Below are 26341 nucleotides of genomic sequence, written 5' to 3' on the forward strand. Positions count from 1 at the left end.
GGCTTTAAATTTGTATTAGATTAACTTACATGATTTGCATTTTATGTAATGGCCATCTTGTTATTCCTTGTGGTCGCACCACATACCACGCGTCGTATGCGTAATGTCATGTTAACAACATCTATTTGGCTGCCCCAGTTTTGGCAAAGCTACGTCTACAAAACGGCAACTGACAAGCGGCATTACTGACTGTGGTTGCTGCCAATGCGTTTGTGGTTATGTGTATGCTGATTGATGACGCAAGTCGCACACACACACACACACACACACACACACACATAAATAGGCAGAGGGTTTTGTGGCGCATTAAAAGTGCTTTTATTGCAAATTAATTGCTTTGAAGTGCATTTGAGGCCAGTTTGCCCATAAACACACACACACACACACTCGCAAACACACCTAGCCGACCACGCCCACAGCTTATAGTGTGGTCACTTGGTTATTGGCCAGTCTCATGTTACGTGTCTGCGGTGAACGCATAAAAACCACTTTAATTAGTTTTAGCTTCAGTTACAGTTTGAACAATTTCAACATTTTCAACAATTTTCACATTTTTTTGTTTTCGGTTTTGCGTGTCATTAAGCTTGCAATTTAATTTGCAATTACTTAAATTATGCTGACTCTAGAGGCAACGCCCCGCATCTGATTACAAATTACATTACGAGTACATCAAAATGCAAATACATTTTTAATTGAAAATGGAAATTTGATATTAAAACTGCAGTTGGCATAGGCATAGGGATTGGTTTGGTTTTGGGCTTGAAACTGCTGACCCATAAGCCCAACAAACCATAATCTTAACCACAACCACAACCACAATCACAACAGGCAGAGGGTCAAAGGGTCACTGCTGTGGATGCTACATACGCACATAATCCTCACTCTGTTCCGTTGAAAGAAAACTTTTTTTGCAACTTTCTGACAGAAAGCACCTGAAGATATCCAGGCAGTTTTTCTCTTTAATTTCACCAGCTGAACTTTGATTTTGGTATCACATTAGCAAAAGTTTATCGTGCTTGTGTGTGTGGGTTGTGTTTAATTAGTTGTTAACTTCTTGCTGATGGTTGCCTAATTGCCAAATTGAAGTGCCTGACAGAAATTGAAATGTAAGCGCACTTCTCAAATAATCCTGCTACAATCCTGCGACAATCTGTGTTTAATTATTTGCTAAAGCCATCTAAATTCTAGCCAATATTCCACTTGGTTGCAGGTTGTTGTTTATCAGGTGATCATGCCTCCCATTAGACTCAATTAACATATTTGCTGGCTCTTCTGATGGCTCATTGTGATAGAAATGGGGTAGCTTTGTTTAGTGTTAAATGGGTTATCAACAACTTAAGCCACATATATTAAAAAGTCTGCATACCTTTCTTATACCATAATTTAATTCTCAAAGACAGATTTATCCTGATACTATTAAGAATAATATTGGATCTTACTCAGAGAACTTTCAAATGGAACCATTTTTATTCTATTTTTTGACCAATTTTCCAATTTTCTTAATTTATTAATTTATTTCTCTATCTTGATTTATGTTTAAAAAATAAATCATTTTTAATGTTTACTTAACTCTTAACATGTTTTAATTTAGTGAGTTTAATTCAATATTTAGCAGAGCTACCGAAAAACAGGAAGCAATTGCTTTAAAACTGTTTTTCTCACGCCAAAACAGGAAAAGTTTAGATCGACACTTATATGAAGATCAAACCCTGTAAGCACTGATTTTGTGTTATTAAAAAGCTAATTAATTGATTTTAATTTTAATATTAAAATTTGTTCTAATTATACATTTAAATGTTTTTTTCTATTTTATTTTTTTTTGTAATTTAGTAGTTGCAAAGTTTTGTATTTGGCTGAATTTTATATTTGGAAGTTGATTAAAAAGTTGAATCTCAAGCAAACTATATCATGGCGCCTTCTTGATGAAGTGAAGCCAATTTTTTCATATAGATATATATACGTATATTTAACTATTTTATATAATTTCCTAATGGCATTAAGAGCTAGAGTTTATGAATTAGTTGCAGACTTGGGAAGTCTTTGGTTAGATTTGGATGTCAGTCAGGCGACAGTAGGTATTCCTTACACTGCGCAAAATTGAAAGTGACACTTGACAACTGACTTCCAGCTATATAGCTGTTGCAGGAAAAGCTAAGAAAAGCCGCTGTGACAGACATGCGTTGCATACATACGTCAGTTGCCACTGTACCGTTGTAACGGTATTTACCCATTTAATAGGCAATTTATAGCACAACACGCCCTCGGGCAACTAACATGCGAAGGGTCATAAAAAAAATACTAGAAAATATCAGCAAACATTCTGCATAGGTATTTTATAGTATCGCTTTGGCTGGAATTTTATGAAAACATTTTTTTTTTTTTTTGGAGGGGAGGGTAAAAAACATCTTTTCATCTAAACTTTCGAAATGCCATAAAAATTATTCGGGCTTCATGTTTTGGGGCAAATTCAAATCGTATCCATGCAGTTTCTTCGTGTTTACATATTTTTAGCTGCATGTCTGTGGCAAGCAGCGAGGTGGCAAGTAGGTGGTAGGGGCATTATCTGGAGGGGCAAGTATAAATATCTAAGTAAAAGAGGAAACGCCAACTTATTGCACGCTTGGCAGCCATTTTGTCTGCAAATACGTGTAAATCGACGGCACAAGTTGTGCTGCAAGTTTCAGTTGTGCCACGCCCATTACACACACACACACACACACACACACACACACACACACACACACACACATACACACACAGAGAAAGAGAGCAAACTTTGAAATTCGCTGGCCATAAAAGTTGTTTATCTCATAGCATTTAAAGTGAAATACAATTCGACTAATGCAATTGGCACACGTGCCAGCTAAGCTGTAGACCGGGCTATAACCTTAACTGGGCTATGTGCCTCAAATACATAGATAAGCTACCATAATTTTGATTAACCGCCGCACAGCTTTTTTATGTGTTGCCTTCAATTTGGTTAAGCCGCTTTACTACAATCTTAAAAATACACCTTTTATTTTACTGACTTTTATAATCATGAAAAATAATCTCGATTTTTTTTCTGTCAGCTCTACATAAATAGCATTGGTATGGGAGGAGTTTTCCATTTCCCTTGTGCTCATTTCAATATGCAAATTCTGCTGCTTAAGCTGCCTAATTTCTTGAATTGGATTCGTTTCTGTCTTTTGTTTGACTTTCGGATTGATTTTCTCTTCATTTGCGAAGTGGTTTCACATTGTTTTAGTTGCTGCAACTTTCACAAACTGACGGTTATTTGATTTACCTACAATCAGAACAATTTGCACAAGAGATTTACTCACGACCAAAGTAAATTGAAGCGAAGGATGTTTCAATACACTGCATACAGGACACGCCCGTTGTTAATGAGCTGTTCCGATTAAATATATTAGACTTGAGGCGATAATGAAGCGAATGCTATCGATAGTATCGATTGTTAAAACAGTATCGATTGTTGACGCAGACAATAATTTTTATTAGACTAACTTCAGATAAAACACAGCTGGAATTAAGATCGACTTCATTTTCACTGACTACGAAAAAAGAACTATTAATATAGATATTAATAGCTTAAGCATCGATAACATTATCGGTAGTTGTAAATTATATTTCCATTCAGCTTCTATTTAAATAACTTATCTTTTCTTTTTAATAATAATGCTACATATTTTTAAACATATAAAAACTTTTTCAGCAGTAAAATTACAAATTTTTAAAACAGCTTAATCAAACAATAAAAAAGCGACAACGGCAATTTGCAAATAAATATTAATCAGTTGTTCAATTTAGACTTTAAGCCAATTTAAAAATTAATTTTGAATAGTTTGCAATCACAGCTTGTGTCTTTGGACGTGTCTTGCATCTTTCCAGTTTACTTCCTGCCTCAACATTGTAAATTATTTGAACAAACTGTTGCAATACCCTAACAGTACAGACTCTTAACGTTGATAAAGCATTTGTTATGCAAAAATAAATATTTAATGGAGAAACTTCAATCAAAATTGTAGATAAAAGGTTTATGTCATAAGATGTTTGAATTCTGTACAAGTTGACATTTAAATTGTTTCCGTTTCCTGTTTAGAAATAGTAAATGTGCGGCAATAGAGTGTGAATGATTTGTTTGAAGTCAACACTGAGAGAATATTTTATATCATTAGGTTGAGCTCCTACAACTGGATTATAAATTAAATGGTCAAGATGTGTTTTTTTTTTTTTTGAGTGTACAGCTGTTTCGACCTGCCGCAATTTCCGCTATTTTCCTGGGGTTTTTCCATTGACGCGACATTGTGGCGCCAGATGCTGTTGCTTGCCACGACTATAATTCATGTCACACTTCAATTATTTAAGTCAACATGACTCAGTCGATTGGATTTCTTTGCGCGCAGTTTTATCCTCCTGTTCTGCTTATTATTATCGTTTTCTTTTTTGTCGTCTGTGGTTGTTGCCTACACATGAACATAATTAATTGGCATACATGTGAGTGGCAAGTTTGCTGGCGGTTTGTCGCCTGTCAGTGGCATGTCAAACTAAAAACCGTAGCATACTTTTCAGCATACCTCACGGACAGCGCGTCAGCTGCAACATGAACAACAAATACGATATGCGTACATATATGAAGCACCTGCCCCATGTGCCACATGTATAGAACGGAGCAGCCGCAGCAACGGCAAATCAATTTGAATTCAATTCATTGGCCATAAATTTTGCTTTTGCATAATATGTAACTGACAGATACATTTTTGCCATTTGGCCGCAACTCGTATTGCAATTTTTATTACATATTTGCAACACATTCCGTAATTTTATGTGCGCCTTTATGGCACCTGCCGTCCGCACACAGACCAAAATTACAGACAGACAGAGACGGCGATAAGAAGTGAAAGAGTGAGATGGAGACTGCAGAGACTCGGAGCATTTTATTTGATTAGAGCACCCAAATGGGGAACCTTGATTCATTGCTGCTTCCTCTCGCTTCGTGGAGGCCACATTTGCGAAATTAAAAGCTGCTCCATAATCACCAAGTGATTTCCTTTTGCTTTACTTTCAATCCCATTTCCTGTCTCTCTCCATCTCCATCTCTCTCTCACATGGTTGCGGCTCTCTTTGTTGTTGTTGTTGCTCATTTTCAATTTTTTGGTATTCTGCCAAATGCGACACATGGCCAAAATGCTGTGAGCCTAAAAGCAGGCTGCACTGACTGCACTGTCTGCACTCGTCGTTTTCGTTTAAATGTTCCAAAGCTGCATAAAATTGCTGACCATAGAAAATGCCACAAAATCGCATGATGCATTACAAATTGTTAGCAGCCTGTTTTTTCCGCCTCTGCTTTAAGAGTGTAGAGCAATAAATGCCCAAAAATGTGGTAACTTGAGCGATACAATCGATTAACTTAAGCTTTATATTCTCTTCATTATTATATAGGTTTTGCCATTTCTCGCTTGTTAGATTTTATTATTGTTGTTTAGACTTTTTTTTTTAATAGCGAAAAAATCATATATTTCTCGTGTTAACAACATTAATTTTTATCCATACTATGTATCGTCAATCAATGACAATCTGTGATAATTTTCAATGGACAACTGTATTAATATATAACTTAATTAAGTGTTGTAAAATCAAATTTAAGAAAACTCTCAATGTAGATTTAAATCAGCTTCTCATCTGATCGTTTATTTAAATGTTTTTAGAGTAGACAATGCAAGTTAGTGTTGTGTAGTGCAAGCGCTCAACACTGGTTCAAATACATACCTTACCAACACTACTGCTAGCAAGTTATCTTAACGAACATAACAATTCTTAAACTTTTCACAAAAGTGGACAATAAAAGCTTTTAAAGTTAATTTCCAAGAATTTAAGTGATTGCGAATAATTTAAATAAATGCAAAAATCACTAAAGCTATTTATTTGTTAGTGTAACCTATTTGACTGTCTATTCAATAGATATTTTAATAGGATTATTGTAACACTTACGTATTATTGAGACAATAAAACAAAGCTTTAATCCCAATTGTTTGGAATAGTTAAATGTGTATTGTTCTTGTATAGCTGGCAGTCCCTTTTGTATCCATTAATTACCAAAATTTAAAGCGACTCATGAGCAATTTTGTACCGGATTAAACTTTGACTTGATTAAATTTTGTAAGCTAGCTGCAAATTAATTAAGGGTTGCCAAAGTGAAATTGCCTATTATAAAACATTTATATCTAATTAAAGTTTCGGCGGAAAAGCGGCGTCAGGTCGTGTGGGTGTGGAAAATACTTTTCCTTGAGTGGCGAAAATTGAAATCAACTTGAACGATGTGGCAACGTTGAGAGGGTGACAAAATTCTTTTTGCAATTTCCTGACAGCCAATGAATGATGAAATGCAGGGCACGATTGCCACAGCTGTTTGTCATGTGTCTAGGTGTGTGTTTGAGTATATGTGTGTATGTGAGTGTGATTCAATTTTGTCGCCCTGCATGAAAATTGCAAAAATTGCAAATCGTTGACAAATTGCATTCTGTGCGCCACTCGGCAGTCTTCATCTAGCACTTTAGCTGACTTTTGAGCTTGAACCAAAGTGGTTGGGAACCCGCATTAGCCACACATACTATCTATATCTATCTATCTATCAATTCTTTATACCTGAGTGTGTGTGTGTGAGTGTGTGTATACTTCTTATTGGCCGCTCAATCAGTTGGCAGCCATTCAATACAAATTCATTTCATAGCTACTTGAAATCACCACAAAAGGCGACCGAGCAAGTTGTAACTGCTTTTTATTGCCATCGCTGCCGCATCAACGCCCCATGTGTATGCATGTGTGTGTGTGTGTGAATGGGCGTGGCAGATAAGCAGGCTTTGCCCTTTCACCTCCATCTCCATCGCCATCTCTTTCTTGGCCACCATCCGAGAACCCTTGACATTTAGCAGCCGTTTACCGTGCCACATTTATCGTTCCGTCTTCCGTCTTCCGTCTTTGGTCTTGCAACTTTTTTAGTCAGGCATGAAATTGAAATTTATAATATTAGCTAACATGAACTGCACTTGAGACTGAATATTGCATAGTGTATACACTACACTACACTACTATATATGCACATGGTATATAGTATACTACTGCCAATCTCTACACAGAGGAAAAAAAAGACATACTAAAACTTAATTCGAATGAACTCGAATTAAGTATTTTCAATACTTAAAATTTATACTTGATATATGTACGAAATACTGAAAATAAGTTTAAAAATTTTTTTACCAAGGACTTGAATCAAGATTGAACTGTACTCAAATCAAGTACGATTTAAAGTTATTTTAAGTTTTAAAATACAAAAGCACTTAAATTTCGTTCATAAAATATCGTACTTGAATTGAGATTAAGATACTTGACTTTAGTATTATCATACTTAGTGAGCAATCAAGTTCGAAAAGTGGCGTTTTAAGTACCAAATACTTGATCTTTTCCCTCTGTGTTGAAATCTCGAACTGACTATCAAACAGGACTTTAGCTCAGCTGGCAGCCATAGTTCCATAGTTTGATTTGTTGTGTGCGACCGGCAAAAGGTCGTCCTGCTGCCAAGCTAATGGATTCAGATGGTTTTCCTGATAAGATTACACGAAATAAATTGAACGCAACTTAAGCTCGAAATACTACAACTTGCTTAAAGCAATGCAAGTTTTATTATTTTTTAAAGATATGGTTTTCCTTTGGATAAATTTGTTAACTTTCAATATTGATTCATAAGCTCTAAAATGTTAACGAATTTTTTTACTGAAGACGTTATTCATTTAAAACACACCAGTTGTGAATTTATATTTATTCTATATCAAGTGTATTCTCAAAAACACAATTAATAATGCAGCAAATTTCGGTATTCCTCAAATATTTATTAGATTTTATATTTCGCACATATTTTTCAAGTCACAAAATTATTAATTATTGGAATATTTCGTATACCATCAGGTATATTCCAAAAATTTCTAGAGATTAAATGAAAATATATTTTTAAAACAAGTAGATAAAATTTAAGTGCTCCTACAGTGTCAGAATAATATTATAATAATATTCAATAAAACTATTCTTGTTAAGGAAATGTAATCAATTAAATAAATTACTTTTTAAAGCATTTTACACATTTTTAAGTTATAAAAAATTTATTTTATTTAAATTTAATGAATTTTAAGTTTTAGTCAAATCTCTGATCAAATAATCTGACTCTTAAAAAGTTAACTAAAGTAAGTTTTAGACGCACTGATTAGTTCTATTGAGTTGTTAGAGAATTATAGAACATGTCTTCAATAACTACTTATGTTCATCTCAAATATTCCGATAAATATAATTTTCTGGATGTGTTGACCTTTTCAACTACTAAGTCTGTAAGAAGAACTGACCCTATAAGGATACCAGGTTCCACAGACTTGGAACCTTCGCTTCTTGGATTTTTGGTATAACAAAATTAGTTTACACTTTAAATCAAATTTTTTTGTTGAGATAAATCAAAAAACGAAAAAAAACTAGAACAATTGTGTTGTTATTTGCTCGGACAATAAAGTCTTAGTAAAATCAAACAAATAAATACTTATTTCAGCTATTTCCCTCAGCACAAGATTTACGACTCTCATGACAAATGCTTTCTTGTATATTCAAGTAGAGTTCTCTAAATATAAACTTCACTTGAATTAACTAATTACATCTGAAAAGGTGTGTGTATATTTTTCATCAATTAGTAGCATACAATTATTATCAACTAGAGACTAACAACAATAAATGACACAAGAAATTGTAGCAATGCAATGTCTCTATAACTGATGTGTGTGGGTATGTGTGTGCATCTATTTGTGTATATGTATGTTTGTATGTGTGAAGTACTAATTATCAGCTAACATTGCAGCTGCACAACAACTTGTGTCACTGAATAAACTTGCAAATTAAATTTAATTATACGCCTGAAGAGACAACATGAGATACCTCACACAGATACACACGCATACATACCTACGTGTATAGCGATATAATGACTGCGTCCGTTTTGGCCATGATTATTATTGTCATTATCCATTATCATCATTAGCAGACTCTCAATCAAACAATGATGTTCGTTTTGCCGTCGCCTGCAGTGTTGTTTGTTGTTAATTAAGTTAACGGGGATTTAGCGGGGAAAGATTGGCCAACTGACAACTATTTAATGAAGAACTCGTTATCCTCATTTAGCATTTGCATTTCACAAGGCCACGCCCATTATTTATGTCCAATTTGTTGATACTTAACCACATATTATCGATTCAATGACAACAAAATAAAAGTATCTTTATCTTAATTATACATACTCAAAACCTGACAGAAACTGTTTATTATTTGGAGGTCAACATTATTCTAAAATAGGGACTGTAATCACTATAAGTTCTATTATAAAACTCAAGAAATAATCATTATCTTGTGACTTTTATTATGTAACTTATGATTACTTTTGATCAAAAAAATAAAACTCAGGAATAATCATTATTTTTGAGCAAAAAAATAAAGCCCATAGCATAATGATTATTTCTTGAGTTTTATTTTTGATGTTTTTTTGACCAACCAACTTGAGTTTTATTTTATGATTAAAAAAAATAAAATTCAAGAAATATTCATTATTCTATGAATTTTATGTTGAGTTTTATTTTTTTGCTCAAAAATAATGATTATTTCATAAGTAAAATAATAAAAATCATAAATTTAAAGAACATTGTGAAATTGCATAGATTACATTTAAAAATAAATTTGGTATATTTCACGTTTATTTACAGTGACTAAAAGTGAATGATATTTTCATTTGAAAAAAAAAAACAAAATAATCATTAATAACTGTCGATGTCCTAAAACTATAATTCCAGTTTAAAATGAGATTGTACGTTTCGGTTTTGATTACTATATATTTGTGAAAATCAATACTTGTCCTTTCTCAATAACCTGACTATGAATATTGATATACAAAGGTGTCAAAGGAATCTCTTCTAACCAAGTTAAATGTCAATACCAATTTTATGTGTAACAATAACTTTGTTCTGGTTGAAATGAATACCCTTCGATAAAAATGTTGATTAAATAGAGTTCTCAAAAATTTGTCAATCAAAATAATGATTAAAATAATAACAAAAATAATTTCTTAAGCAATCTGTATCGATTGTCCTTAACTAACGTAAATCTTTTTCTATCTTAGATTCTAAGTTATTAAACAAAATATGATATTTTCGAATTCAAACTTGAATCTTAAGAGTCTTTTTCAGTTCGCACATTAAATGGACTCCATGAACTTAACATTTCCCTTAAAAATGTCGAGCAATATTGTCTGACATCTCCGAACTGAGCTTCGAGCTTGGGTTTTTTGTGTCTATAAAATGAGATTTTTGTTTTAATAGACTTTGCTGAAAGAGCGAAAGTTTCATAAGTCCTGTACTTAATTATAAGTACAACTTGAAATGAGCTTAAGTGCGAATCAGAAACCTAAGAACTTGTTTCTGGTCTCTGCCAGACACTTGCAAAATGTCGAAGGATTTTACCAACATTTCATTACAAACTTCAAGCTTGTTTACCTGTGTGCAAGTGTGGTATTAGTGTGTGTGTGCGTGTGTATCTGTGTGTATAGACATTAAGTAGCCAACAAACAGTAAAGTTTGGCCAACTGCACAGATGTTTATCTTGTGTTTTGTGCTGTTCGGAGGAACATAAATATGCATTTAGTTGTGGCAAATTGTGGCAAATACTTTTAGCTGTCACTGTTAGAGAATAGACAATTTCAATTTCAATTCAACTTCAAATTCCGAATCCAATTCAAATTCCATTGCCAAACACATGTCACAAGACGTTGACAATGTTTGCAACTATCTAAACTTGAAATTTATATTGAAATTTAAATTTAAATTTAGATGCAGATACACACAACTCTTGAAGGCGTCTCCCTCTGGGTTGTAGCTCATAAGAAAATGACAGACAGTGCACTATAGCTCTGCAGGTGCAGTTAACACAGTCCCTCACCCCTTTCAACCCCCTTTGTTTCTGGTTTCTTATTGCAATCTGCCGCCCAAAAGTTAGTTGCGCGCAGTGCAAATTTATTTTTAGTATCTTTTGTGGCAGTGCAGCTCACTGCAGTGCCATGGCTTTGCTTTAGTTGATGAGCCACACACACACACACACACACTCACTCAGAGAAGGGGGAGAGAGAGAGAGAGAGAGAGAGGGAGAGTCACTGTGACAGGAACAGAGACAGGCGCAAGTCTGTGTCAGAAATGTCTGAAAAATGTTTTGCCCGTTGCCGTTTCGTTGGCAGCAAAATCGAACGAATATAAACAAAGTGTCCACATTTCTGGGCCAGGAGATGGCTGAAGGGTGGAGGCAGATTGGAGGAGTTTGCTCGGTGGGAACACGTGACATGCGGCTGAGATAGTAAAGGGATTGTACGTGTATGCCAGCCCTAGGGTGCCTACCAGTCCCTCCACCCCCTTCTCTGCCCTGCACCACCCCGCCTATCTACCTCTGGGCCCGTCACAAAACTGTCCGTTTGTTCAGTAAAGTGTTGTGATTTATGTGCTGCCAGCAGTTGCCTGCAATCGAATGTGGACTGCAAACAGTGAACTACTTTGTACCTACACCATAAATGTATGTATCTACATATATATGTGCATGCATTTGTATGTTCCCCTCTCTCTCTCTCTCTCTCTATATGAAAACAGTCAAAACTCTGCGGTGTTTGGAATGTGACTGCAACCCTGGGGCCAAGTGTAAAATGCGACTAATGCAGCAGTTTTTACTTCGAAATTGGATTGCAAGTGAAAACGGATGTGCATCAATGCACAAATAGATTGCAAAAGATAATAGAGTCTTAACTATACAGTTGAACACACAGAAAATCACACAAGAATTTCAGCATCAGTTCAGGTGAGAAAAGGTTGATTTACTGAAAATGACAGACTAGTTGAAATGAATTGACAAGTGGAAGCTGTGTACTCGTATGATTTGAAGTTTATCTCAATTAATCAGAATTTATTGCTTTTAACGGTCAGTTAAGGAAGCTTTCAACTTTAAGTGAGTTTAATTCAAGCCTTAACATGATTTGAAAAAATGCGGAGCTATTATTTATTATATCAAATGCTTATTTATTTTTAGAGATAATTTAAAAATCAATCCTTTTTAAACACTTTTGTACTTATATTAAAAAAAATATATTGAATCTTAATAAGTTTGTACACTATCTATTGAAGTACTTTTAAAGCAGTTTTATACAGGTGTGCTCCAGAAATCTCTAGAATTTTTGAAAAGAACTGCTTTTGAAAACAACCGTTCGAAATGTCGGTGTTCCTTAAATGTCAGAGATTTAATTTTTTCGAACATATTTTCAAAGTCAAAAAATACGGCTTTTTTCCAGTTTCAACCACATTTTTTGGTAGAGAAATATTTTATGTAATTTACAAAATAATAAAAAGATGTATTTTATGCAATTTAAAAATTATTTTAGTTTAGTTCAATAATTATTTCATATTGTGAAATATCTCAACAATTTTTGAGACATTTGAAAGCAATGCTTGCTTGTTGTTAGGAACCCCAACAATTGCTTTTGGGTTGCTTCGGCGCTGTTTGAGATTTGTAGAACACCTCTGATAATAAAACATGCCTATAGCTATACAAGATAATATTTGTGAAATGATAAAAATGTTTTAAAAAGTCATAAAAATGTATTTTGCTATATTAAAGTTGGTAAAGAACTGTGTCTACTTTAACATTTATTTGCTTTTTATTTTCTAGCAATAAATTAGGACAAGCTCCATTCGTTGGCATCTTTGAAGGCAGTCACATTTTCATTTACTTATTGCGGTGCCACGTGGCGTATGCGTAATAATGCAACCAAATAGAAAAAAAGGAAAACCAAACAATTTATGCACAATTTATGCAGAACCATAAAATGTTAGTATTTTATATCGAGTATTTTACTCATATTTTGTGCGAATCGATAAACTGGCATAAATTATATGAATGCGTTATTCGCACTAGTATTCAGACGCCCCCTGTACTATATATTTATCTTGTTCTCGCCTCACGCCCTTTACCTGACCAAAGGTTCAACCTTCAATTGGCAGATACACGCAGCAGAACCACAGCCACTTGTGGTTGTGTGTGGGTGTGTGTGTAGGTGAGTGTGCGTGGTTGTGTGTGCGTGAGTGTGTGCTTGTAACTGGACCGCACAATTTTCATTTGCCTTTGTCAGCTGCTGCATATTTTATACAGTTGCGCGTGCGAGGCAAATTTGCGAGTTCTTGTTTATTATTACATATTTTCTTCTTCCTTTTTTTTCTCTCTTTTTTTTATGTTTCATGCGTTACACATTTTGTGGCCTGTCGTTGTCGTATTTCTGGCCCAGCCTCAGTCTCAACTTGTGTGTCTAATTCTAATAAATGTGCGCATTTAGCATTTGTATTCCATATCTCATGTTACAGCAGAAAACTTTTTGGGCAGACAAAATTCGTGGAGTCCTTCAGCTGAACATGTTCACTTTACAGCGTTTGCTTTGCTCTGCTTTGGTTTTTTGAACTAAACCATTAACATTGATTAGCAATTGGAAGGAACATCACTTCGCCAAATTGCGCATACGTCATGTTGGACAACAAAGTACAACACAAGCACAAACACAACTGAGTGAACATTAATATATCGAAATGACTCAACAATGAAAATGAGCGAATGAACAACGCAATGACGCATTTCCACAGGCTGACGCAATTTCCGAATTATGTAGGAACTCAGACTTTTGGATAGGTGTCGATTGCAACGCCTAAAACTTAAAGCCTCCGGCCTCATGTGCGGAACATTAATGAACAGGCTATAAATGTCGTGCGAGTCAATTGAATGTACTTTCAAAGTTGAGGCTAAGTGACGCTAGAGGGCGCTTCAAGAGACTGCACAACTTGAGCTACGACATGCAAAGTATATATGATTGAAATAGTTTTAAACAGTTCAATTGTTGTAAATCGTAAATGCAAGTTTTAAGTATTAGCCATCAACTTAGAGTTAAATATGTGAAGATATGTGTTTAAGTTGTACCGGCGCTAGAGGGCGCTTTAATACATCAAACAAGTTGAATCACTACCAGCAAAGGATTTAGATACTTATAGTTTGAATTTATAGCAAAAGTTGAATCATATTTATAAATGATAGGCTTGAAAATTATGCTGACCTTAAAGTATCTTACTTATGTAAAGTATCCGAGTTAGTCCACAACTGTGTATCTCAACTCGCCTTGCAGACTTCAAGTACTTTAAGTACTTTATCTTTAAAGCGCAGGCAGGTAATCAAATTTATGGCTATTATAAATATAGCGAGCTCAAGGCACTTTAATATTTTCACAATTCTCCCTTAGTTGGCCTGTTATTATGCAGCTTATTTGTCCTATAAATCCGGCTTGTACCAATTAATTACATTCCTTATCGTCAATTTTATATCGCTATAGTTTGTCCATCTTTCTCTTCCCTCTCTCTCTCTCTCTCTTCGGTATGGCTGTCTCACTCGATATTTACTAGCCTTGGCCCGGAGATTTTAATTGCCTTGTCTGCAGAGCGACAAATAAGTCAGTCGCTGTTCCCGTCTCACTCCACACACACAATCAGCTCGTCTATCCGTCCTTATCGTCGTCATACTGCTTATCAGCAGTGTCCAATCAGGCGCAGCATTGTTTTCGTTTTCATTTACATTTTCATTTTACTTGCACGCTTTTCCCACTCTTTAAAATTATGTGGTTTTTTTTCCCTTTTTTCTTTATGTGCTTTTATCTCGGCCTTTCGCTGAGCCACTCGAATGTTTACGTCCAGCGAGTTGATCAAAGTTTCAATGTGGGCGCCAATCAGTAACCACAATGGACTACTCACTTAAGTATTCATTCACACTCATACACCCACACACACACACACACTCACACTCACATATCTATTATTGTTGGTAGTTTTGGCTTGTCAACTGTTTTTATCTGTCAGAACTGTCCAAAGTTTTTCCTTATACTCAGTTTTCTCTACGCATTTGCTCTGAATTTGACTTTGATAAACCTTTTGAATTTAGGTTTCTTTTTCGACTGCCATTCAGTTTTTGTAATGACAATATTCACTATACTTACTGCATATTATTTAGTTTGTAACTAGTGAAACATTTTAAAATTGAAAAATCCTAAGTCGATTATTTGGCATGCTTCGATAGTTTATCGATAAGTCAACCCCACTCTAAATCTAGTTTTCAAATCAATTTTGAGGTCTTTAATTTGATGCTGCCCTTAAAAGCATGCTATAAATATTTCGAGCAGGATTTCAATCTACAAGGAAATTGGAAACAGACCTGCATATATTATTAGAGAAATCGTCAAATATTCAGTTTGATTGAAATAAACTCGTATTGCTCAGTTTCGTTCAGTTGTGGCACTTGAAAAAGCTGAAAAGGATGTTCAAGCACTTGGCTAAGGTAACTGGCAGACACTGTAAACTCATGGTTTTGGCCAACTACTCTTGCCGCTGGGTAAGAGAGAGAGAGGGAAACAAATTTGCACTGCACTTAATACGCAATTAGGAGCAGTTGAGTGTTTAATTTCTTTTTAATGTATTTATTTATGCATTGCAAAACATTTGGCCCTTTGGCTGCATAGTCGTTATCGCTAGACGCAAGATTGTTGCATTGCCTGAAATACTCGTAGACGAAGATAAGGGGAAACAGGAAGAGAAAGAGGGGGGAGGGGGAGGGGGATCAGCTTGCCACATTCATTTGGCTGTGCAAACTTGTTCAACGCGCACAACTTGAAGAGCAGCCAACAAACGACAAGTGGCTTTTTAGCTACATCAAAACCAACACGCCGAACGCGCATCCGGCAAACTGACTGACTGACTTACTGACTGACTGACTGACTGCCAGCGTGCCACGCCCCTTTCTCATGCATCCGCCCAGCCCCGAACATCCGCATAAATGTTGAGTGGCTTTTAGCGCGAGTGCACAAAATTATGCAACTATTTGTGCAAACAAGTAGCACAGTTTTGAGCCCCAACAAAGACAACAAAAACAACGACAACAACGACAACAATGATAACGATAACGACAACGACAACGCTGCCAGCAACTCAATCAGCGCAGCTGCCTGCAGGCCGATATCAGATGAGGTGTAGGACGGAATAGGACATGTCCTGTATTTGTACCTCTACCTGCATCTGTACCTATACCTGTAACTGGCTTTAGGCTGCGCCGGGATCATATCAACAGTTGACAACCCGTCAAGCTGACAGCGGAAGTCAGCTGCCAGTTGCCACAGGCTTTTGTCAGGTGACATGCCACAGATTTCAAAAATATCACAGTGCTGATTAACATTGTGCTAACAAGCATAAGCCACTCAATCATAATGCTATTCCATCACTTTCCGAATTCCATGTAATACAATAATATAACATAACCTGCAGAGTGCTTAATTTTTCGAACATGTCTGGATATATGTATGCATAGATAAAAGTTCAGTAATAGTATAGACTGAAATAGTAGGATATAAAATCATTTCAAAAATTTAGTTGCATATTTCAAAATATATTACTGACGTGCACTTAAACCCTTAGCAGGTATATGTATATTCAAAATTTATTAGTAAATCAATCCAAAATCAGCTATTTGATATATCAGTCCGAATTTAAAGAGGATGAAAAATATAGTAAAACATTTACAGTCTGTAAGTTTGGTTGATATAATTTTAAAGCTAACAGAGCTTTTCACACTAAACAATATTCTCAAAGTGTGAAAACTGACACCGAATTTGACCCTTTTGCAATTCGAATTTTGCAAATCGACAAAATTGTCTCAGTAATGTTGTGTGAAAAATTGCGCCTCCTAGTTCTTATGGCTTACGCTATGCAATGATCAGTGAGTCAGTCAGTCAGTCTGTCAGTCAGTCAGACAGTCAGTCAGTCAGTCAGTGAGATCAAAGGTCAAAGAGTTTTATATATTAATTAATATGCCTTACATTTTTGAACAATTAATTAGACCGAATTATCTTGTCTATAATTTCTATATCTAAACTCAGGCTAATTTTTAATTTTCATCCGAAGCAAACGTAGAATGAACTTTCTTAGCAATTCTACAAACTTAAATATATACCATATATCTTTTCATTCCTAAATGGAACACTTAAGACTACATACATGCATATAACATTATAGTAGAATTTAAAATGGCACTTGGAACTGCAGATCATATATTATTGTATAATAAAACTGACTGAGATTTAACCCAAAATTAACCACATTTGTTAGGGTGAATTCGTCCTTCTGTTATGTAATACAGCAATAAAGAAAGGCAAAGGCAGCTCCACTTCCCCCCAGCCTGGCCATCTAATTTGACAAAGAGAAAAAGGAAGCAAAGGTCGCAAATTAAACACTTGACAATGATGCGAAACTCGAGCGCGGGCTAAGAAAGAAATAATATAAATAAATGAGTGGCATCTTCACCTACACACAGACGCACATGAAAAATTGAAGTCTCACTCGCAGATATCAACGCATAAATACTAAATGAATGTGCGAGCACACACACACACACACACACACACACACACTGGATCACATTGTGGCGCCACCTGGCGCTCAGACTCTTGCACAGACAGCGAGGTGGCCACGTCCTGTGCTCGGTTTCAGCGTCTGAGTAGCTTCATTCGCCCGATGATTGCTCAAGAGAGCGTCCACACCACACACACACACACACTCACACACATACAACATATATCTATGTGTGTGTATACGTGTGTGTGACGTCGCATATCCTGCGCGTTTCCTCATTATTTTTGTGCAATCGCTGTAGGCGCTTTAGACGCTGCCTTTTCCACGACCCCCACCTTTCTCTTTCACCCTGGCACAGACCCTTTGTCCTACCTTCTCTTCCGCTTTTATACTTATTGTTGCTATGCTTTTTTTGTTTGCCCGCACAATATTCTGATCCGGCTCACAATATATACAAATATATGTTGTGTGTGTGTGTGTGTGTGTGAGCGCCTGAAAAGTGTTAAGATTTTACATTTTTATGCCGCACGCTATTGTTGTTGTTGCTGTTGTTGTTGTTGGTGTTTTGCGCATTTTTTCCTCTTCTTTTTTTGCATTGTGTATATAAATTTTTTTTTTCAACATTGGCTTTTGTTGCTGTTGCCAGCCATTTGTGCAAATTGCTCAACAGTGTGCAGCAAAGAAGAAAGCCAAAAGGGAATGAACCAGAAGAGCAAATGTGGAGAAGAGGAAGTAGAAGCAGAAACCAAATTGTATTACCTTTTATCGGCTGAACTGGGCTTAGATAACGCGGATTGTTAGTCAACTTTGCCAGCTTTCCTGGCCCAAAGTGAAAGCAAAGAGTTTGATGAAACTGGTAATTGAAATGAATGCGATAAGTGACGATGCACTTCTTCTTATCGGTTGGGTTTCCATTTCAAAAAAGTTAGTAACTGTAACAAGTCCAAGAAGAACTTTTAAAGCGTGTGTTTAAAATTATGGATACTTTATGGAAATTTATCTACACAATGAATAAAACTAAAGTATTAATTTTATTTGTGGTGATTTAGTCAAACTGTTGCAAAGATACAAAGGTACCGAGCTTTTTACTGTCGAGTGTGCTCGACTGCAGCTTTTGAAAGCAGCGGGATCTGCTAACGATCTGCAAAAGCATTTAAAAAGAATATTCCAAGAATTGGGCTAGTGAGGGATAGAAAGACAGAAAGAGCAACAAAGGGTGTTCAGGTAATATGTTTATCCATCTTTTACGCTGTGTTCCCTGGCAAATACTTGGGCCTAAGGTTAACAGCTTCATTTGCATGAGCTTTATGTATATGAATATGTGACAGACAGGCTGACTGTCAGCCAGGCAGTCAGGCAGGCAGCCAGCATAAAAAATGAAAGTTAAGCGCTCATTAAGGCATCATTATAATAAGTTATTCATCGCAATGGGTCTGATCTGAGGTGCATGCTCGTACATGTTCGTATGAGTATCTTTTGCTGCTCATTAAATTCCATGAGCATCTGCCTTGGAAATAATTTGCAGTTCTTTTAACGAGTCTCAAGTCAAGAGAGACAGCTCGTAAAAATCTATTGCGAATTATTCGGTAATTAAGAGTATGCAAATTTAAAAGCAACTGCAAATTGGATTTTCTGGTCAAATCTTTGCTCGCTTTAGTGCACAAATAAATACGCTTAAAGCATTGCAAATAATGAGTAGACGTAGTAGTAATAGAATAAAAGCCAAGCAAATAGATTGTGATAAGAGTGACAACAACTAGCAACAACAAAACAGAAATGAGAAAAAGGCTAATGATGCACTTGCTATGTGTGTGGGAAAAGAAAGAGTTGAAAGGGAAATAGAGGCAACCATTATGCTATTTGTATTTGCAAATACTTACACTGAAGTTGCTTCTAGGTCAGAGAATTACACACACACACATATACAGACAGACATACTCGTAGTCTGACTTAATTTGTTTACTAAATGACATAATACAAAAGGGCCAACTGGCAACGTGGTAACACATAGAATAGCAACTATATGTAAATAAATATCAAAAGCGACAGCAACAAAAGACAACACTCTAGCCACACTCACACTCACACACAAGTGTTTGGGTGTGCACAACATGGCGTATGCGTAATACGTCTCGAGTTCCCATTTGTCTTTTTGTATAATATGTTCTCATGTTGCTCGTTTATCAAATTGGCAACAAAAATATAAAACACGTTCTGTAATTATAAAATTAATGAATATATAGAAATTTGTAATGCTGACAACGCGACAACATTGATAAATGAGCTAAACATACTTGGAAAGTAGCATCTGGTCAACAGCAGAAATGTTGCGTATAATGTTTCTATATCCATTGTTCTCATTTAATAGATGCATTTCAAACATGTAATAAGTTCATGTCCACTAAGTACACTCCAATTAATATAGACAATTGCAAGTGGCAATTAGCGTTGTAACTAAATTCATTACATGTCCATAATAACGATGAGTTTCTCTCTTATCACAGAAGATTTCTGTTTAATCTAGTACTTCAATATAGTAGTTGGCTCTTTTGGGTTCAGAGGTTAAGTATTGTTCTGTTGAATTGAAAATATTTTATTCCGAGAAAAGTTTTCAACATTTCTAGTACTTCAATAAAGTAGTTAGCTCTTTTGGATCCAGAGGCTAAGTATTGTTCTGTTGAATAGAAAATATTTTATTCCAAGAATCGTTTTCAACGTTATCAGACGTATTCTGATATACTTGATTAATATTGAAAAAGAGTTTATAGCGGAATTATTGATTTTTAATTTTTGTTTCCTTTTAAAATTATTTCAATTCTATATGTGAATCAGCTAAGTTATAAGGCTCTTGAATATTAAATCTTAATGCTTTAAGTATCATGTAGTTTTGATACCATTCAAGAATTTCAGGTGCTTTTAGGTCTATTCGGATAGTTGAATTTATTTAACTTAAGTTTGTATGGCTAATCAAAGCACAACTCGATTCAATTTATATCACAAATCGATTTAATTCCCTTTTTATTAGGCGACCTTTTGTGCTGCACTTACGTATCACCTATTTACTAACATATCCCTGTCTTTATCTGCTTATGTCATTTGCAGGTTTCCTCTCCTGGGACGTTTCCGATTGTCATGTTGACTTGGAAGAGGAGCTCAATACAATTACACAACATGCACCCGAGGGCGAGGAGGCGCGTCATGGTAAGTCAAATGTCAAATGAATGGAAAGGCATTCAATCAAAAGGAACCTCTGTTAATTGGCGAAGAAAAAAACTTAACGGATCCCATCGACCAAATAGAACAGTTGCCAAACTGTCTGCTCATTAACAGCAAAACAGTCAAAAGGAACCGAAAAAAAAAACACATTTTGCTGGAAATTAATGACAAACTTGGCAGAAATTTGTTAGCCATTTTATTTAACTTTACTTGCTGTTGAACAAGTTGAAAAGTTCAGCTCGAGGTTATGTCAACCAAATAACTTAACAAGTGAAAAACGTCGCTGGCATTTAGTAAACGAATTTCAAATTGTGACTATTCAATTAGCCATTCAGCGAGTCACAACGGAAAATTGCAAAGTTATGCTAGCGAATTATGACAATTGTCTTTTAACAGCATTCACAATCGACTTGCTGCATAAAGCCGAACCCGAACCAGAACCCAAAGCCCAATCCCAGTTCCAATTCCAATTCCAAGCCAATGCCAAAGCTCAAAGCCCAAAGCACAGCATTCAGCTTAGCTCGAAATGTTTTGCTTTGTTTTGTTTGGCTTTTGTGTTATAAATCCAAATCGGAGAGCGATGCATTTTCATTTTCATTTGCCCAAGTGCAGTCAGTCAATTGCCGTCAATGCTCGACTATGCCATACTCTGTAAGCGATCGGATATTTGTTTCGACAATTGCTTGATTTTATTTGATAAACTTAAATACGCAATTAGAGATCTGTCTGATTGATCAATATCGTTCTGACTTTAGCTAAAGTGATTTAATTTCTCTAATATATAGCATCATATCATCTTCTCTGCACACTTACACCCAATTCACGCATATTGTGAATACAGTGTATATAAAGCCAGCCAAGTGTCGGGAACTGTGTGGGCCCCGTTCTTGTTGTCTTTGCGGATTAGTCGGAAACGTTGTTGAAATGCATTCAAGTGGCTGCACTGCATCGAGCGAACATTTTCTTCCTTTCCTTCACTTGAATTTCCTCTCTGTGCGCTGCTGATGATGACGATGATTACCGTGTTGTTGTTGTTGTTGAAATACATAAACATAGCTCAGTAGATAAACACACATACCAAAATGTACTTGTATGAAAGTATGACAAAGAATCTCTACAGGTTGGGAAAATTGCACTTGACATGCAGGTTCTAGTGTTTATGTATCGCCCTCAAAGAAATCACAAGCAGCTTTATTCGAGCAACGCAATAAACGGATGAAAACACAATTGTTACGTTAATTTCGAATGTGAAATGTAGACAGATAACTCAAAAAGCACTTGCTTAACAATTTATTCAGTAGAGTAGAAAGGAATAAAGGAATAATATAATGCTGAGGCGTGGCATAGCATTAAGTCAAATATAATTTGATCACAAATGCTTCAAATTGAAGATGCAATTGGAATGAAATTCCTTTTACAATACAACAATAGAAGTGAAGCTGCAAGGCGCTTTTTATAACAAAGAAAGATATTTTTAATAAAAGGAAAATTGGTTGAAAGTCTGAAAATCATTGTTATGAAATATATAACACAGGCATACATATATATATATATATATATATATATATATATATATATATATATATATATATATATATATATATATATATATATATATATATATATATAATTATGTGTTGACGAAGCTAAATTCAGCTTAAATTGCATTATTTTGTTTACATAATCTTAATCATTTCAAAATCAATTTTAAATTTCTGGGCAAATAATTGCATAATATTTGCTGAACTTTTTGTTTTTTTAATGTTCAAATTTGGGTGTCTAAAAAATAAATATAAAAGTAGAAATACAATGGACAAGAAAAGCAAAAAATGTTGGCTACTTCAAACTTGCAGCTGAAAGCTGCTTTTAGCTGAAAAAAGTGAATATAAAAAGTGTAGCATACTTTTTAGCGCAGTGCTGTCAATGATATGCACTATGGTGGCTGGTGGCTGGTGGCTGGTGGTGCTGTCCTTGAGTCCGGCGCTAAGTGTGAGAACAGCACCTGAGCTCAATGCCTTTTTGTAGCACCATTTTGGCATTGTCCAGGGAGAGAGAACTTGGCTGAAGCGAATTCCGCATTCCAATTTGGTTTACACTACTGCAAAAACTACTCAAAACAAAATTCTCAAGAGGCCAACGCGGCGTGATGCACGCACACCTTTTTGGCTCAATAATAATGATGATGATGATGCCAGGCAGTAAGCACGGCATAAGAACAGGCATCGAAGGCCGCGATGACGATGACGCTGTCACTTGATATGCAATTGAAAATTGTACTTAAATTGTGAAATCCAAAGAGACGGAGATGTTGAGATGAACACGGCTCGGCTGATGCTTTGTGTGGATCACAGACTCGACGGGATTCAATTTCGACAAAGGTTCAAGCTCAGCCAACCGGTGGCAAGTCGATGAAAAGTCAGCACCTCTGCCAACAAAGCATTGCCATTGTGTCCACTTCCCGTCATTCTGCAACCTGCATCCAGCAACTTTCAGCTATGATTGCAGTGTCCAGAATGCAGTCGACAGACTTCGTTCACCTGATGCCCCATTGTTGGTCCTGTCAACTGTCAGCTGACAACTGACAACTTGGTTTTATGTGAAGTCCTTCAGCTTGAACCTTTCTCAAATGTCTCATCTATCGTTGTCGCTTTTGGGGGCAACTTTCGAGCAATTACAAACATTTGTTAACAAGCGCATAATTTATATTTTATGGTTTATACTTCGCAACAGCGTCGCCTTCATTATCATCAACAACAACGACAAAGTTATGTCCGTCGCTTCTTAGCTGTTTTGTTGCTACAAAATTGAATTTGATGCAGTTTACTTTAGTTTCCTTGTGGGACTTGCCAAAGTTCGTTGCAAACTTTGCAAGGGCGACTGACTCAAAGGCGAAATTTCCTACTCCTCTTCATCATTGCTGCGATAACTTTCAAGTTGAGAGATAAAAATGTTACGCTCAAATAGAGGCTCATTCATAAGTTCCTGACACGCTGCAAGATAATAAGAAAGCTTGTACAGTTCTATTATACGAAAGACAACGAAAGGGTTTTAAAAGTTCCACCACTAAAAAAATACCCAAAGACTTAATGTGCTATTAAAAACAATATGATCATAAGATCCATCACAAATAAAAGACTTTATATTATGCAAAAGTAAGCGAATTTCTACACTGTTCAAACAATTTTCTAAAATCAAGATTTTGGTCTCAAAACTAAGAATTTTGGTTTTAAAAAAATCAAAAAAATTTAAAATGATTTTTTAAGTTTCTAATTTTTATTTTTTTTTATTACACTGAGAGAAAAACCAAGAACCAAGCCCGAATATTCTTGATTCAAGCACGAAATTCTAAATTTAAGAATTTCTAAAAATTCTTGATATCAAGAGCGTTTGGATAAGTCAAGTACGTTTCAGGATTAATTTAAAAATATTATGGTCTCGATATAATCCCAAAATATTATAAGTTTGAAAACATTTTGTACTTACTTTAAGACTTATTACTACAAAACTTTCGAGACTTAAGTATATTTCATACATACAAGTAGTTCAAGTCCTTTAAATTCTATAACTGAGTGCAAAAACATCTTAAAATAAAAATACGAAAGAGGTGTTATGTATACATTTCAAGAATTTTGTTCTTTTTTTTAATTTTTATCGGCTATATATGCTTTAAGAATGAATTGCTCTTAAAGTAAGAAAATTAGAAAAATTAAAAATTTCTAGACCGAAACAGGATTCATTTATGAAATCTTTTTTGTAAAACGAATCGAAATGCTTTTTTCTGAGTGTAGTATTAGTATTATAGACTTAAAATTTTTTTTTTTTTTTAAGAATACAATATTTAAAATGAATGTTCTTGATTATGGAAGTTGGACTTTTTTTCAGTGTATGGTATACATTACTTGCTTTTTACACTTAAAGCTGCCACGTAGGTAGCAATGTACCATTTTAAACCAATAGTACAAATCTAAAATAAATTAGAATTAAAAAAAAATGAAATAAAAATAATTGTACACGTTACTCATTTATTGTTGAACATTATGTGGTCTTATTGATTTGTTTTTATTATTAATTAATCGCTTACATTAATTTATTTGCGTTGCAACAATGTGCTCTACTTAACCGTTATAGCTAACTCGTTGGCTTATAATGCGCTAACTAACGGTTTATGACAAGCTTACACACATTCCAATTGTAAAGCCCACATAAGCACACAGCATTAACATGCACACACATAACCTTTAAAGCCATACAATTTCTTGAGATAAAACCTATGCACAATTGATAGATAGAGCCTGTGAAACACAGAGAACGAGAAAAGAAAAAGGGTAGACTAAGTGAGAGAGAGAGAGAGAGAGAGACGCACACATATGCATGGTTACGAACAAGGCCATATTGACAATGAGTGTACAGCTCATGCATAATTCAAGCACAACCAACGAATGGAAGGAGAGTAGTGCAAGAAAAAAGATAGACAGAAGGAAGAAGGTGCGAGGAAGAACTACAACAAGATGGCCACGCCAACACCCCCCCGCATACAAAAGTTAGGCAAATAACCGACTGACTGACGGATGGTCAGACAGAGAGACATACATTTCAACTCATGCAGACTGACAGGCAGACTACTATATATTTGCATATAGTCGTAGTCAGAGTCATAGTCGTATTAACAGTCGTAAAGCTGGAAAGCGAAGCGGGAGATGCTTGCCAGAAACATAACTGGCAGCAGAGATAAGCAAATAAAAGCAACAGCAAAAAACAATCAAGCAACAAAATAAAAAAAAACGAGTGGACAAACTATAAGAAGTGCAGTGAGAAGTGAAAAGTGAATAGTAAATAGTAAAAAGCCAGCGAAGCAGCAAAAGAGACGCAGTCCCATCTGTATATGGGCGTGACAAACATGCTGACAGACGTCAATTTATATCAGCGACGCTTATCAATGCCGTGCCTGACACGAGCCTGACAGACACACTGACACAACGACACACCGACACCGAACACACAGAGAGAACAGCTGACGTGGGACATTTTGTGGGGTTCTCTGGTCGCGATTTGCTTTTAATTATGCATCATGGTCCATGGACAAGGGCGACGAGCTGGACAGCTGCAGATGAGCATGGAGGAGAGGCTGACGACAGTCATGGATGGGATATCCGAGACTGGGCCAGTTGCCAAAGCATTTTTGATGCTTACAGCATGTTATTGGGTTTGTTTAACAGAGACTGAGAGACTGCTCGTCATCATCAGTTCCTCTTCTTCGTCATCCTCATCGACGTTATCATCAAGATTTATGCAACCAAAGCTAAAGCCACAATATCACATGTCCCATGTCCCTTGTCCGTTGTCTGATGTACTTGTATATTGTCCACTTCTGATTAATGATGTGCCATGTCATTAATAAATATGCCAGCCACGTGTCGCATTAAATTTAATTCCTTTATTTTCCAGAATAACTAATTAAAATATCAACCAGAGACTTTAGCATAAAGCGCATTTTAAATGCATAAATCAGCGCTTGTGTCTCTGATGCGTGAATATTCTCTCGTATTCATAGTAAAGGCCGTTGCCAAGCTAGCCGCATAATTGTGCAGCCA

At 35.6% G+C, this 26341-nt stretch overlaps 1 protein-coding gene across 1 annotated transcript in view; it reads left to right on the forward strand.

Annotated features, from left to right (window-relative positions):
- Positions 1-26341, forward strand: part of LOC117794066 (microtubule-associated protein futsch) — a 55382-nt gene that overhangs the window by 7371 nt on the left and 21670 nt on the right. The window contains exon 2 of the mRNA XM_034634527.1: positions 20637-20735. Coding sequence (XP_034490418.1) covers positions 20637-20735 — 99 coding nt within the window. The remainder of the gene's footprint in view (positions 1-20636; positions 20736-26341) is intronic.

This window comes from Drosophila innubila, chromosome X (assembly GCF_004354385.1).
Source record: "Drosophila innubila isolate TH190305 chromosome X, UK_Dinn_1.0, whole genome shotgun sequence".
Taxonomy (NCBI): Eukaryota; Metazoa; Arthropoda; class Insecta; order Diptera; family Drosophilidae; genus Drosophila; species Drosophila innubila.